This window comes from Oncorhynchus masou, chromosome 28 (assembly GCF_036934945.1).
Source record: "Oncorhynchus masou masou isolate Uvic2021 chromosome 28, UVic_Omas_1.1, whole genome shotgun sequence".
Classification (NCBI taxonomy): Eukaryota; Metazoa; Chordata; class Actinopteri; order Salmoniformes; family Salmonidae; genus Oncorhynchus; species Oncorhynchus masou.
This window is the reverse complement of record NC_088239.1, coordinates 69,910,149-69,926,389: the sequence shown is the minus strand read 5'-3', so window position 1 is coordinate 69,926,389 and position 16,241 is coordinate 69,910,149. Positions and strand designations below refer to the sequence as shown.

The window sequence follows — 16,241 nt, the reverse complement described above, 5'->3', positions numbered from 1 at the left end:
CGCAGCAGTCTGTCTGATTTACTGACCATTTGCTTACAACTGAAACGATCCCTGTTCCGAAAAAGTGCTACCCCTCCCTGCCTCCCTACCTCCCTCTCTGTCTGTTTCTCCCTCTCTCTCTTTCTCTCTCTCCCTCTCTCTTTCAGAGAGGAGAGAGATTGGCTCAGTTGTTTCCAGAGCTCTCATTTCTCTGGTGTTGACCAGGCCGTTGTGAGCGTGCCAGTCACAAGACGACACACACAGTCAGACAGACAGAGTTCCCGGAGAATAACTTCAGCTAGCTTGCAATCACACTCTGAATAACAGGAAACACCAGACAAGACAAAGAACACATGGAATTCAGTCAGTTACACACACACACACTAAACTGTGTGCTCACACCGAGACAAAAACATACTCTTATTCACATACACGTGAGGCTCGCACACGACACTGAATGTGGATCTAGCGCTCATCTGCTGATCGTTCAGCGCGCTGTTTCAAGCTTACCTTATGCTTTCCAGTCGTAACAGTTTGTGCATATATCATTACAACAATTTTGTGATGTTTTGGTCTTGGGGAGTTTTTTCTGCTGTTCGTGCACACCAGGTTTGGTAGAGGAAGTCCTGCCCCTTCGTCTGTGATTGGTCCTACTCCTCAGTCTACTCTGTCAGGGCTTTAGCCCTGGTCTTCTCAGTCTACTCTGTCAGGGCTTTAGCCCTGGTCTCCTCAGTCTACTCTGTCAGGGCTTTAGCCCTGGTCTTCTCAGTCTACTCTGTCAGGGCTTTAGCCCTGGTCTCCTCAGTCTACTCTGTCAGGGCTTTAGCCCTGGTTTTATTGCTTTAGCAGGGAGAATACCAGGTGGTTTGCTTCATCGTCTCCACAGCGAGCGATGAGCGGTCTCAGACCAGAGAGAAATAAATCAGTATCTACCATCCTCCCTCCCGTCTTCCCTCCCTCTCTCCCCTCCACAGCAGCAGACTAAGATGGAAAAACTGACTCAAGCAGGTTGCTGCTGCTCACTCTTAAACACTCAGTTTACAGAGAGACTGACTGCAGAGAAATGGCACTCTCGAGACACACAGGCATTCTTTCTCTCCTCTCTCTCTCTCTCTCTCTCTCTCTCTCTCTCTCTCTCTCTCTCTCTCTCTCTCTCTCTCTCTCTCTCTCTCTCTCTCTCTCTCTCTCTCTCTCTCTCTCCCTCTCTCCCTCTCCTTCTGCAGCTATTATGTGGCTCCCTCTTAGCAAGTCTGGCTGTACTTGTCAATCCCTTGTCTTGCCTTCTCTTTCTGTCCTCACTCAACTGCATTCCTCCACTCCTCCATGCTCTCTTACTCTGCCCTCGTTCACTCTGCCCTCATTCACTCTGCCCTCTCTCACTCTGCCCTCTCTCACTCTGCCCTCTCTCACTCTGCCCTCTCTCACTCTGCCCTCTCTCACTCTGCCCTCTCTCACTCTGCCCTCTCACCTCTTGAATCTCGCTCTGTCTTTTCTCTCTCTATTTCTCACATTGTCTCTCTCTCTCTCTCAGTCCACTTATCTCCCTCTCCCTCTTTATCTGTCTCTCTTTCACTTTCTTTGTCTCTCAATCCTTCCGCCTCCCTCCGCTCCTTGGGCTCCCTTGCATCCTCTGTTTCTCTTGCTGCTGATCTCGTTCTGAGGGCTGGGGGCTGACTGCTGGACGACTAACGACAAAACAAGACAGCACTCGCATTCCAGAACAATCCATCTCCCCCACCAGCTCTTTGGACAGACATGAACAAGATGAACAGAGCAGAGAGAAAATAAGCAAAATCTCGAAAATGCTACAACCCTATAACAGAATAACACTAATAAAGGCCTAACACACACACACACACACACACACACACACACACACACACACCAGAACAGACAGTACTTTCCAATTGCTATCGGACTTTTGGATCTCAGCTGTCTGGCTGTTGCTAGAATGACCCACTTTGAACCAATTATGTGAATTGCATGAACTTTTGTGGAAATGATGAGAATCGAACCTGAGCTGTTTTCTTTCAAATGCAGGAATGAATTGAAAGTAGAATGCATCCCTTCATTCACAGACACAAACTATAATTCCATGGCATCATCAGTTAACTCAATGACCCAAAAAGCTTTGCCAGAAAAGTTGTCGCTCAGCCACAGAGAAATACTTTCATACAGGCTTTGAGGCCTACTTATGCAAAGTATTGTATGCCTCAATCCAAATTCAACATGACAACCAAAATGATAACAAACAAATTACTCATGAAAATAAACTTCAAGCCATTGCTTTAGAAACATGAAAAACTATATCTTATTATTAGCTACAATATTTTCTGGAAGCAAAACCACATGAATCATTGGCAGATTTAAGGAACAGCCTCCAGTGATTTGATAAACAGATATGTTCTTGGTTAGGGGATATGATTTAGAAAACCCTCTTGCTTAGGGTTTATTCTTTTTGAGGAAAGTAACTATATTGATGTTATAAATCAACTTGTGTTCTCAGACAAAAATGGCCTTCTGTTCCAACCATGTTGCAATGGGCTCTAATGACCAGTCAAACACCATGCAGTCAGACTTGTACACAGATGAAACTTGCCAGGAGATACAACCTCCTGTGAAAAATCTTTGGAACTTGCTTCCAATGTCTCCATAGCAACCAATTCCTGTCCCAGTTTTGAGTGGGTGGGGGATTGGTTGTCCTGCCCTGGCCTGATACTACCACTGACATTATAGGAGGAGACATAGAGCCCACCTGCCAGGGGATGAAGGAGCACACAGACTCCCCTTTCACCTCATTCAAAAGATTCCCACACTGTAAATGTACCATTCTGTATTGTTCAACCTCATTTTGTTCCATCTATAGCAGCTTTGTAAGCAGGCGTAATTCCCTCTGTGGTTGCTGTCCTGCCCTAGGTCTGAGCAAACTAACTGTAGTGATGCTGAGTGAGCAGATGTTGTTTCTCTATGTCTGTCTGTCTGTCTGTCTCTCTTTCATACAGTCTTTCCAACCATCATCACCCCCCCCGCACATTTTCTCACCTAATAAAGAAAAATTGAATGGCTCCAACTGAAGTAGTGAGGTTTCTGCAGTGGGGTTAGCTACCAGGGAAGATAATCGTGTGATTTCACCCTAAAATGCTTCATTCAGTAGTTCTGCTTCCCAGGTTGTGGCTAGGATTGAGGCTAGGGCTGACTGGGGATGGGGATTGGGGTTGGAAAGGATGACTCATAGCATTGCTTTCCATGCTCAATCATTATAATACCCATTAATAGAGAACAGTACTGTTATCCTGGAGAGCTGAATAGTGAATACCCAATGATTTTGGCTGGAAAAGAGCTACAGTGAGAAGTAGGCCTATACCACTTATGGATTTACAGTGTATACAGCACAGATGATGAGTGAAAACAGGCATAGGCCCTGACACCACTCTACCAACTGCAACAAAAGGGTGGCAGGTAGCCTAGTGGTTAACAGCAGTGAGCCAGTAACCAAAAGGTTGCTTACTCAAATCCCCAAGCTGACTAGGTGAAAAATATGAAATTGATCCTGTAAGTTGCTCTAAATAACAGTGTCTGCTAAATGACTAAAATGTAAACGACTGGCATGGTACCACATCTGTTGAAAGACCCACTATTGAAAATACTAAAATCCCTACAACCATTACTGGGGCTTTGGGAATTAAACTCACAGCATCTTGACTTAATTATCTGAAAGTACTCAACTTTTCACTATGAAATCAAGATAATACCCTATATTCACCTTTTCAATAGAGGATCATGTTCAAGCCTGAACATAGTCTCCGTCAAATCACTGTCCTGGAAAACCTGGCTCTACAGCTTCTGTGGGAAGACGGCCAATAAGATGCCCCATGGTCCTTTGGAGCAGTCTCCTTATGAACTCTTGAGAGAACAGTGTTTCCCTGTCCCTAACACGACACAAACATATTTATGACATGAGTTGCATACAAAGGATCTCCTTCAATCTGACAGACAGAGTCAACATTCTGACCTGATCTTTTACCAGCCATTCCATTCCGTCATCTGCACAGATATAAAAAGAAGAGTGTCAGTCATTTCTGTTGATCAGGCGTTGGATGGAGCTGGTTGGAGGTTAGGGGTCATAAACTAAACCATGAACCGTTCAACGGCCCAGACACTTTACTTCCACACCATAATGGCTGCATTCACAGTCTGAAGTGGATCATGAGATTGCAGAGTCACTGCTTCTCTCCACAGTCTAGCAAACTCAGATTCCTTTCCCTGCACCACGACAATAGACACACACACAAGCACACACACTCAAAAACAGGTCTTTTCACACCAAAGAACCACCACTTATCTGATTGAGTAAAATGGCTCAAAGGATTTCCCATATTGAGCGATAAGAATATGGACATTGAAAAACTGGAGCAGAAACTGCATTCACTCAAAAGGGACAAATAATTACTAATAATGGTGGGGTTGAGTTTGGGGATTGCACTCTGAACTGAACTTTCTTCAATTTGGGTTTCATGGCTGTGTTTTTATTACTTGTTTGCAATGCTGAAATGCAACCAGTATGGTACCTGTGTCTGTGTCTCACCATGTTGCAGCCAGAACAGGACAGTTCCAGAGGTTTTCATTGCAACACCAGGTTTGGGGCCATAAACATTCTGCATCAGTTACATCAGTCAGTAACAGCCTTGCTCTCTTCTTCCATTACACACATAAAGGACATTAGGGGTAATATGATAAAAAGGTGCATCCAATCTATCATGGAAACTTTTGTAGAGGAACTGTTCTGACAGTGGGCCAAAAGGATGGAAAACCGCTGTGGCCCAGCTGTGCTTGACCTTTGACCCCCATAGTAAAGTCTACCTTTACACAAAAATAACATTTCAATGACCCAGGCTGCTTTGCATGGGTCCAAACCTGGCTGCTATGAAACGTACACCATCTCTAAAACATCTCACCAAAACTCACCGAATGGGACGCAGCTATTTTTCCAGCGAAAAGCCTCAACTCTAAAACCAGTGAGGTACTAGAGGTATATCTTTCTTTAGAAAAGTGAAACAGTGCTTTATTTCATAGTGCTTTGTTCCACCAGGAGGGGGATAAAAACATCTGGAACGCATTTTTCCCCCTATTTTTTTAGGATCAGCAGACGCCAGACGGCACAATGGAGCTTATCGGATCCAGATGTTGAACACAGGGAAACAACAAGTGTTTCTTTCTTATAATCTCATATTTTATATAAAAAACAAATAAATAAAAACTAAATGTCAAACATTAGAAAAACTCCATGAATCTTAAAATCACAAAGATTCCATTACCCATAGTCCTTCTCAGGCTGAAAACAACAAGCACTGTAGTCAACGTTTACATATCGAGTAGTCATTGGCTTCGGCCCCAATCCACCCACGTTTTCATTTTACCCAGGTATTCAAGGAATGTTATTCAAGTATTTTTGATGAATAAAGCAGTTTGACATGCCTAGGGGAATGTTCCTACTGAAACAGACCATTCAAAAACCTTTTCTTAATGAATGATAACAAACCAGGAGAAACATGTTGAAGCTTTAAGAAAAGGTCCCATTGATTCCGGTGGGTGACTTGGTGGAAACAGTGCACTTCTCTTTAATCTGTTTTCCCCACACAAAAATAAACATTTTGGGAGCAAAGCCTAGCCTCTGAGAAGCAGCCACATGGCTAATACAACAACTTTCACAAGAAAGCAAAATAAAGCTGCCCTCATCAAGGTCAGGGAATAAAGCTCTTTAAAACAAGCATTATTAAGCGAGAGATCTAGATAGACCCAGATATCTGCACTTTGGCAAAATATCAGTTTTATTAAAGTCAGTTATTTATCATCCATGTTTATCCATTAAATCACATTCAGTCATCTTTGTTTTTAGTTCTTGAAAATGTCATCAAAGCCAGAATGCAGAATGGGCATGGTGTTCCAAAGCAAAGCATTCCAGACTTTTTTGTTTCAGGAAATCATGTCACGCAAGTTCGACAAGGTACCCACAATGCACCTCTCTCTCTTTCTCTGTCCCTCCTGTCCTGAACAGCCAGTGACTCACCAGGGGTGAGTTAAAAAACAAAAAACATAAAGATCGTCTTTTTCACTAGTAGGCAATGGATGAATGATGATCTAACTGCTAAAGATCTTACGTTAGCAGCAAGATCATTCCTTTCCCAAGGGCTCTGAAACTGTAAATCATCAGCGCTGGTCACCTGAAGGTAATGATCCTCAAACTTTAACCTCTGACCCCATCCATCACACAGAGGAAACCTGTCTCTTATTGGTCTCCTGTCATTACCAGACTTTCACTCTGTACTCCTCTCATTTTTGTCAAGAGAAGATAACCAAGTCATAAATAAACACTGAACGGAGGTTACACTTGGGTTTGAAGATGTTTTTGTCATTATATATCTGATCTTAGTACAGTTCAAATGACCTCATCATTGAGACCTCGATCTTGACAGTTTTGAGGGTAAAAACGGTTCTGTTTTGTTCTCTCCTTTTCATTGCCGACATCTTTTATGGGGTTTGGCATCTGTTTGTTCAAAGTTCTGGGACAATGAAATGTTGTATCAAATCCCTACACAATAACATGTAATTGTCATGAGTTGAGACTTGTGTAAAAAAATATATATATAGAATCTAATTTGGAAAGGGAATGGAGAACAAGACATGGATGTAAATATATTTATATAGATACAAATATTTGTCAACAAAAGAGAAGCCAATAACAGTAAATGCTACTAAACAATAACCACATGAAACAACACACCCCATATTAATTATCTGTATTGATACACCATCCAAAATGTAATTAATATCTCTGAATGTGTGGTTCCCGCGGTGAAGCATGGAGGAAGAGGTGTGATGGTGTGGGGTGCTTTGCTGGTGACACTGACAGGGATTTATTTAGAATTCAAGGCACACTTAACCAGCTTGGCTATCACAGAATTCTGCAGCGATACGCCATCCCATCTGGTTCACGCTTAGTGAGACTATCATTTGTTTTTCAACAGGACAATGACCCAACACACCTCCGGAATGTGTAAGGGCTATTTGACCAAGAAGGAGAGCGGAGTGCTGCATCAGGGGACCTGGCCCCCACAATCACCCGACCTCAACCCAATTGAGATGGTTTGGAATGAGTTGGACTGCAGAGTGAAGGAAAAACCGCCAACAAGTGCTCAGCATATGTGGGAACTCATTCAAGGCTGTTGGAAAAGCATTCCAGGTGAAGCTGGTTGAGAGAATTACAAGAGTGTTCAAAGCTGTCATCAAGGCAAAGGGTGGCTACTGTGAAGGATCTAAAATATAAAATATATTTAGATTTGTTTAACACTTTTTTGGTTAGTATATGATCCCATATGTGTTATTTCATCATTTTAATGTCTGTAGAAAATTGTAAAAATTAAGAAAAACCCTTTAATGAGTAGGTGTGTCCAAACTTCTGATTGGTACTGTTGGTGAAGTCTAGCCTGGTCCCAAATATGTTTGTGCTGTTTTGCCAACTCCTAAGGCCATGAGTTAGCAAGACAGCACAAAGGGATCTGAAACAGGGCTATGTGATGATTAATAAGCCTGATCAGAATCAGAGGTGCTACGGAAGTCTATACACTCTTAGAAAAAAAGGTGCTATCTAGAACCTTAAAGTCCCCATAGGATAACCCTTTGAAGAACTATTTTTGGTTGCAGGTAGAACCATTTTTTGTTTCCATGTAGAAATCGTTCTACAGCGGTTTCTAACCCAAAAGGGTTCTACCTGGAACCAAAAAGGGTTCTACCTGGTGCTTCTGACATCATTCACAATCCTGAGAATGGGGCTGGAGAGGGTCATCTGGTTTGGATCAGGAAAATAAGTCCTTTACAGCTGAACTCTGGAGAACCTGGCCTCATTCCTTTTAATTACCGGTTAATCATACAGTCTGGCTGCCCTGATGGGACACATCTTTCACAAGCTGTAAATCAAAGCTGACTGTTTTCCAATATACAGTGCATTAGGAATGCATTCAGACCCCTTGCTTTCTTACAGCCTTATTCTAAAAGAAAGTCTAAATAGATGTTCGGATAAAATAAACTGGATTACATTTTAAAATGTTCGCAAATTTATAAAAATAAATAAAAACATAAATACCTTATCTATTGAAATATTCAGACCCTTTGCTAAGAGTCTCAAAATTGAGCTCAGGTGCATCCTGTTTCCATTGATCATCCTTGAGATGTTTCTACAACTTGATTGGTGTCCACCTGTGGTAAACTCAAATAAATGGACATGATTTGGAAAGGCACACACCTGTCTATATAAGGTCCTACAGTTGACAGTGAATGACAGAGCAAAAACCAAGTCATGAGTTCACTGGAATTATCCGTAGACCTCCGAAACAGGATTGTGTCAAGGTACAGATCTGGGGAAGGGTACCAAAAAAATGTCTGCAGCATTGAAGGTCCCCAAGAACACAGTGGCCTCCATCATCAAGTTTGGAACCACCAAGACTCTTCCTAGAGCTGGCCGCCCGGCCAAACTGAGCAATCGGGGGAGAAGAGCCTTGTTCAGGGAGGTGGCCAAGAACCCGATGGTCACTCTGACAGAGCTCCAGAGTTCCTCTGTGGAGTTGGGAGAATCTTCCAGAAGGACAACCATCTCTGCAGCACTCCACCAATCAGGATTTTATGACACTCTAGACCCAAACTGTTATAGACCTATATCCATCCTGCCCTGCCTTTCTAAAATCTTTGAAAACCATGTTAATAAACAGATCACTGACCATTTTGAATCCCACCATATCTTCTCCGCTGTGCAATCTGGTTTCCGAGCTGGTCATGGGTGTACCTCAGCCACGGTCAAGGTACTAAACGATATCATAACCGCCATCGATAAAAGACAGAACTGTGCAGCCGTCTTCATCGACCTGGCCAAGGTTTTCGACTGTCAATCACCGTATTCTTATCGGCAGAGTCAATAGCCTTGGTTTCTCAAATGACTGCCTCGCCTGGTTCACCAACTACTTCGCAGACAAAGTTCAGTGTGTCAAATCGGAGGCCCTGTTGTCCAGGACCTCTGGCAGTCTCTATGGGGGTACCACAGGGTTCAATTCTCGGGCCGACTCTCTTCTCTGTATATATCAACGATGTCGCTCTTGCTGCGGGTGATTTCCTGATCCACCTCTATGGAGACGACACTATTCTGTATACATCTGGCCCTTCTTTGGACACTGTGTTAACAAACCTCCAAACGAGCTTCAATGCCATACAACACTCCTTCCGTGGCCTCCAACGTCTCTTAAACGCTAGTAAAACAAAATGCATGCTTTTGAACCATTCGCTGCCCGCACCCACCTGCTCGACTAGCAACACTACTCTGGATGGTTCTGACCTAGAATACGTGGACAACTACAAATAAGTGTCTGGCTAGATTGTAAACTCTCCTTCCAGACTCATATCAAACATCTCCAATCCAAAATCAAATCTAGAATCGGCTTTCTATTTCGCAACAAAGCCTCCTTCAATCATGCTGACAAACTTACCCTTGTAAAACTGACTATCCTACCGATCCTCGACTTCGGCGATGTCATCTACAAAATAGCTTCCAATACTGTACTCAGCAAATTGGATGTAGTCTATCACAGTGCCATCCGTTTTGTTACCAAAGCACGTTATACAACCCACCACTGCGACCTGTATGCTCTAGTCGGCTGGCCCTCCCTACATATTCGTCGCCAAACCCACTGGCTCCAGGTCATCTATAAGTCTATGCTAGGTAAAGCCCCGCCTTATCTTAGCTCACTGGTCACGATAACAACACCCACCCGTAGCATGCGCTCCAGCACGTATATCTCACTGGTCATCCCCAAAGCCAACACCTCCTTTGGCCGCCTTTCCATCCAGTTCTCTGCTGCCAGTGACTGGAACAAATGGCAAAAATCACTGAAGCTGGAGACTTACATTTCCCTCACTAACTTTAAACATCAGCTCTCTGAGCAGCTAACCGATCGCTGCAGCTGTACATAGTCCATCTGTAAATAGCCCACCAAATCTACCTACCTCATCCTCATATTGTTTTTATTTACTTTGCTGCTCTTTTGCACACCAGTATCACTACTTACACACCATCATCTGCTCATCATCATCTGCTCATCTATCACTCCAGTGTTACTCTGCTAAATTGTAATTACTTTGCTACAATGGCCTATTTATTGCCTTACCTCCTCACGCCATTTGCACACACTGTATATAGACTTTCATTTTTTCTATTGTGTTATTGACTGTATGCTTGTTTATTCCATGCGTAAATCCGTGTTGTTGTTTCTGTCGCACTGCTTTGCTTTATCTTGGCCAGGTCGCAGTTGTAAATGAGAACTTGTTCTCAAATAGCTTACCTGGTTAAATAAAGGTGAATAAATATGGTAGAGTGGCCAGACAGAAGCCACTCCTCAGCAAAAGGCACATGACAGCCCACTTGAAGTTTGCCAACAGGCACCTAAAGATTCTCAGACCATGAGAAACAAGATTCTATGGTCTGATGAAACCAAGATTGAACTCTTTGGCCTGAAAGCCAACCGTTACGTCTGGAGGAAACCAGGCACCATCCCTAGGGTGATGGCAGTTTCATGCTGTGGGGCTGTTATTCAGCGGCAGGGACTGAGAGACTTGTCGAGGCAAAGATGAACGGAGCAAAGTACAGAGGGATCCTTGATGAAAACCTGCTCCGGAGTGCTCAGGACCTCAGACTGGGGCAAAGGTTCACCTTCCAACAGGACAACGACCCTAAGCACACAACCAAGACAACGCAGGAGTGGCTTTAGGACATGTCTCTGAATATTCTTTGTGGCCCAGCCAGAGCCCCGGACTTGAACCCGATCGAAAATCTCTGGATAGACCTGAAAATAGCTGTGCAGCAACGCTCCCCATCCAACCTAACAGATCTTGAGAGGATCTGCAGCTTGGCACATCTACAATATAGATGTGCCAAGCTTGTAGTGTCATACCCAAGAAGACTCTATGCTGAAATCGCTGCCAAAGGTGATTCAACAAATTACTGAGTTAAAGGTCTGAATACTTATGTAAATGTGCTATAAAAATATTTTAAAAATATTTAAACGAGCAAAAATGTCTAAAAATATATTTTTCTTTTGTCATTGTGGGGTATTGTGTATAGATCGATGAGGGAAACAATGTTTTTTAATCCATTTTATAAAAAGGCTGTAACGTAACAAAATGTGGAAAAAGTCAAGGGGTCTGAATACTTTCCGAAGGCACTGTATCCTAAACTGTTGACCAGGTTACCTAACTTGGTGAAATGCTATGCATTTTTCAGTTGAAAGTTATTTTTGATAATATAGCTAGAAATACGTATTATGCTTATTTCCTGTAAAATAAATATTTCCATGATTGATGATTTGATTGTTGTAACACTGCTTAGGTTGACATTGGCAACAATAGCAATGTAATAAATATCTTGCTAGCCAATGCCAATTCATAAACTCCACTCGTACTTGCATGCGTCCTGGTTTCAGGAAGTGTTGCAGCATCACAGACAACCATTTAACAAGTCTCTGGTTGTTTTCTGTTGGTCTTTAAGAGCTGATTGAAGGCAGCAGCATCATAGTGAGTTGTCCCACGCCCTTCAGTCCTAGTTAAACCCCAGGCCAACTCTCCACGTCATCTGGCATGACTGGGAACTGGGTCTGTCAATCACATACGAGCAATTACAAGACCACACCCCCTGGATTTTTTTACCTTTATTTTACCAGGTTGCAGTGAGATCAGAATACCAATTTTTCAAGGGAGACGTGTCGATAGGGAAGAAAGTTCAATGCCAAGCCTTCATTTTACCTTTATTTAAATAGGCAAGTCAGTTAAGAACAAATTCTTATTTTCAATGACAGCCTAGGAACAGTGGGTTAACTACCTGTTCAGTGGCAGAACGAAAGATTTGTACCTTGTCAGCTCGGGGGTATGAACGTGCAACCTTCCGCTTACTAGTCCACTAGGCTACCCTGCCGCCCCGACTTCATGAAGTCAATAATCAATCAACGTCTGCATTCAGGATTCACATGAATATATAATTGTTTCAATCATTAGCACACGCCTCAGACTCGTCTTTGCAGGCCCATACAATTTAGGTTGATTGGAAATCCCATTGTGTTACCAAATTACAGTCAAAGGGAATTTAATCCGGTCCAGATCTCCACCTCTCATATTGAGGTATGTGGAATGAACAGACCAGGCCATATGTTAATCTAACAGCCTTTTAGCGAGTGGAGGCTGCTGAGGGAAGGGCAGCTCATAATAATGGCTGGAATATAGTCAATGGAAGGGTATCAAACATGTGGTTTCCATTGGTTAATACCATTCCATTGACTCCATTCCAGCCATTACTATGAGCTGTCCTCCGCTCAGCAGCCTCCACTGCTTTTAACTGACTGACTGACTGACTGACTGGATTTCTGACTGGCTGAGAGCTCCACAGTAGCCAGCAATCAAGCTGAGGCCACCTACCATGTCATGCAGGCCAGTGAGCTAATAATATATGTAGGACACTAGGCCTGACTCAAATCCTCCACATCACCCACTGAAGCTCCTGTCCACAACATGAACCACTTTCTTTCATCTAGCAACATCTCACACATTTCATTTCCAAAAGTGATTTTAGTTCAAATAAAGGTGTTGGAAAGCAGAGTAAAAGAGCCTGATTGCAAAAACACATCGTTTGAGCAGTTCCCCAAGGCACAGCCTTTAAAAAAGCTTTGGTTACAGGTGATCACTAATCTTGTTTTCTCATCATAGAGTGCATACAAAACAGACAGCTGGAGGATAGCAAGGCAAATGTTTATGGGATAGTTTAAAAATAATCTTGAAGACGATTTCACAGAGACATTACACTCTTTTATTGACCATTTGTGGTATGTCCATGCGCATCCCTGCCCGCAATGAAATGCCAAGCGTCGGCTCCACGCTGCCACTTCAGACGGACGGCCACGCCCTCTCACGAGAGCTGCGCTCAATTCGGTTTCTCATTAAAGAAATACCCATTTCAACTTTAAAGTCAACTGTTTCATATGTCAATATGGAGCACATTAAGCTCATGGATGTACATGTCATCAAGTCTAAAATACCAACTAAAGCGCAAAATCTTGCCAAATATGAAACCCCCAAGACATTACTATATATTTTATATCATATCCACAATGCTGCATACAGTTTTTTTTTTCTCAGTTAGACTATGAAAATACATTTCAATGAAGTATGCCTAAAGAAGAAATAGTCTACAATGTATCTACAAGAGGGAAGAAAGGTCAAATTATTTTCCTATAGGCTATAAAAGGTGAGCTTGGTTTCCAGGTTGATCAATTCAACACTATAAAAATTCAACTCTATATCTACAGCAGTCCTATCATCCAGCATAGCAATGTGTAGCCTATGTGCGCACAGCACAATACATCTTAAAGATTCTAATAATATATGCTAAATGATGTGCATCAGAAGACGCACTATAGATGGCGCAGGAGGACCCCATCTTTCAGAATGCACTAATCCATCGCTGGAGGCAGAGAAGGTAATCTGAAGAGTTTCTGGAAAAATTGCTGGAAAAATAGTTATATTTGGCGCTGCAAGTCCTCTATGCAGCGGGCTCTTACCAAATCGATAGACTTTATCAACACACTGAGCAATACAGTACAAAGTATACGAACAAGCACCAGTGCCATTCTTTAAAAAGCCTTGACTGGGCCTGCGGTCATTTCAGTTTATGACACCAATATGAATGTGGACCATATTCCAGTAACCAGAAAATTAAATCATGGTTTAAAAGAGGGGCGTAGAATTGACGTTGCACAATGGTATGTATGATACGGATTTGTTGCACATGATAACATATCACTGTCTTAAGAACGGGCAAAATAGCGCGCAGCAGCAATAGACTGCAATAGAGGATGTGGTATCTTACCTGAACTGGCTTGTGATGTGACACAAAGTAGAAGTATCGCTAAAGTGATTTGCGAGTCCTTTATCCTCCGTTTTACTTTCCATCTTATATGTGTATCCATGGTCGCCAGTGACGTCCACAACAAAAGTGGGTTAACTTTTTAAGAGCAACTGAAAAAATACTTGTGACAACTTCTGATCAGGAGAGAACTGGTAGCCAAAGGTCCCAGAGAAAGAGAGAAGGGGAAAATAGCGTTCTTTTTCTCAAGCAGCCATACGTTTTGGAGTGTGGATTCATCCAGCTAGTGTGACGGATGGGACACCCTCTCTCGCGCACTCGTCCTCTCCACTCCTCTTCTCGCTCCTCTGAAAAGGCTACCCTGCGCTGCTGAGCCTCCGATCAGAAGTGTTGCCCCCTCTCTCAGTCGTCACTGGAGCCCTGGGAAGTAATTTAGAGGGTAAAAAGGTCCCCTAGCAGGCTGTCAGTCAGGTTGCGGACAGGACAGGAAAGCAAATCAAAGGGCTCGATTTATAGAACAGGCCTTACAATTGGCTTTGGAATGGAGGAAAAGTTTAGTGAAACGCCCACTCTTGGTGTGCTGAAGTTTTTGCCTCCCGCGGGGCAATCCTTTCTTTAACAACAAACAATCCGCTATGAAAAGGGGCGTTAAAGCGGGAGAGACAAAAACGTGTTGGACAAGAACAGACAGATAGTTCAACAAGACTTCTAAAGATAAATGTTGTTTTCAAATCCGATAGATTACTTTCCAATACACCAAATGAAAAGCTATTCTAATAATTTGAATAATAAATTAGAGAATTTGAGCTGTGGACACACTGAAATAGAAACTGTGTCGTTCCACTAATTGGTTGAGAAGAATAACTTGGTATAAAATAAAAAATATTTTGATTTCACCGAATTTGAACATTCTGTCATGAAGAGCACATATTCAACTTCATAATAATTTTTATATTTTTTTAATCCCATCTCAAGAGGTTAAATAATTTAGTAAGTGGCTACACAACATGCCAAATAAAGTAACAGGTTTGATGTTAACAAGTTTGATGATTTCATCTTAAATCAACCATTAATCACATTGTGGGAGCAGGAAAGGAAGCTTGCTGTGTGCAAAAGGGAGGGGTAATTTAACTGAAAATAGCTCTAGCCTGTCACAATGGATATCAGGGTTGGCGTGTTATGCTCGACCCCCTTAGTTTTCCATCACAAAACACCAGAAAATGTCCAAAAAAGAGTAGAATCAGCTCACCTGCTTTCACACTATCATTTGACTATTAGATGGTAAAATGAGGGACAGCAGACATAAATACATTTCATTTTTTGTAAGACAGGCAGACGCTCTTGTCCAGAGCGACATACAGTTAGTACATTTATCTTAAAATAGCTTGGTGGGACAACCACATATCACAGGCATAGTAAGTACACTTTTCCTCAATAAAGTAACTATCAGCAAAATCAGAGCTAAAATGGGAGGGGGGGAGTGAAGTGCTGGTACAGGAAGTACTTAAGATACTCTTTGAAGAGGTAGTGTTTCGGAAGATGGGCAGGGACTACACTGTCCTAGCTTCAGGTGGAGGCTGGTTCCACCATTGGGGTGCCAGGACAGAGAAGAGCTTTAGCTGTGTTCTTCGTAGGGGTGGAAGGGCCCGAACAAACCAGAAGTGGCCTGAAGGTTAGGCTGAAGGTTAGGAGGGGCAGTTCCTCTTGCTGCACCAAAGGCAAGCACCATGGTCTTATAGTGGATGTGAGCTTCGACTGGAAGCCAGTGGGGTGTGTGGAGGAGCGGGGTAACATGGGAGAACTTGGGACGGTTGAAAACCAGGTGGGCTGAAGCATTCTGGATAAGTTGCAGGGGTATGATGGCACAAGCAGGGAGCCCAGCCAACAGTGAGTTGCAGTAGTCCAGACGGGAGATGGCAAGTGCCTGGATTAGGACCTGCGCCGCTTCCTGTGTGAGTAGGGTCGTACTCTACGGATGTTGTAGAGCATGAACCTGCAGGAGCGGGTCACTGCTTTGATGTTTGCAGAGAATGACAGGGTGTTGTCCAGGGTTACGCCAATGTTCTTTGCACTCTGGAAGGGTGACACTGTGAATTTGTCAACCTTGATGGAGAGGTATTTGAGAGGGCAGCTCCTTTTTGTCAAATTGAGATTGAGGTGGTGGGCCGGGATCCAAGCTAAGATATATGCAAGTATAACGGATGTGAAACGGCTAGCTTAGTTAGCGGTGTGCGCTAAATAGCGTTTCAATTGGTGACGTCACTTGCTCTGAGACCTTGAAGTAGTGGTTCCCCTTGCTCTGCAAGGGCCGTGG

The 16,241-nt window shown here is 43.0% G+C and overlaps 1 protein-coding gene across 2 annotated transcripts in view; it reads right to left on the bottom strand.

The window, feature by feature from the left end:
* The window catches only part of LOC135518166 (collagen alpha-1(V) chain-like), a 141,570-nt gene extending 127,124 nt beyond the window's left edge, over positions 1-14,446 (bottom strand). The window contains exon 1 of one of the 2 annotated variants that reach the window (XM_064943111.1): positions 13,931-14,446. In XM_064943111.1, coding sequence (XP_064799183.1) covers positions 13,931-14,030 — 100 coding nt within the window. In that variant the 5' untranslated portion in view covers positions 14,031-14,446. The remainder of the gene's footprint in view (positions 1-13,930) is intronic. The other variant, XM_064943110.1, reaches the window with a different exon arrangement.
* Positions 14,447-16,241: the final 1,795 nt, after the last annotated feature.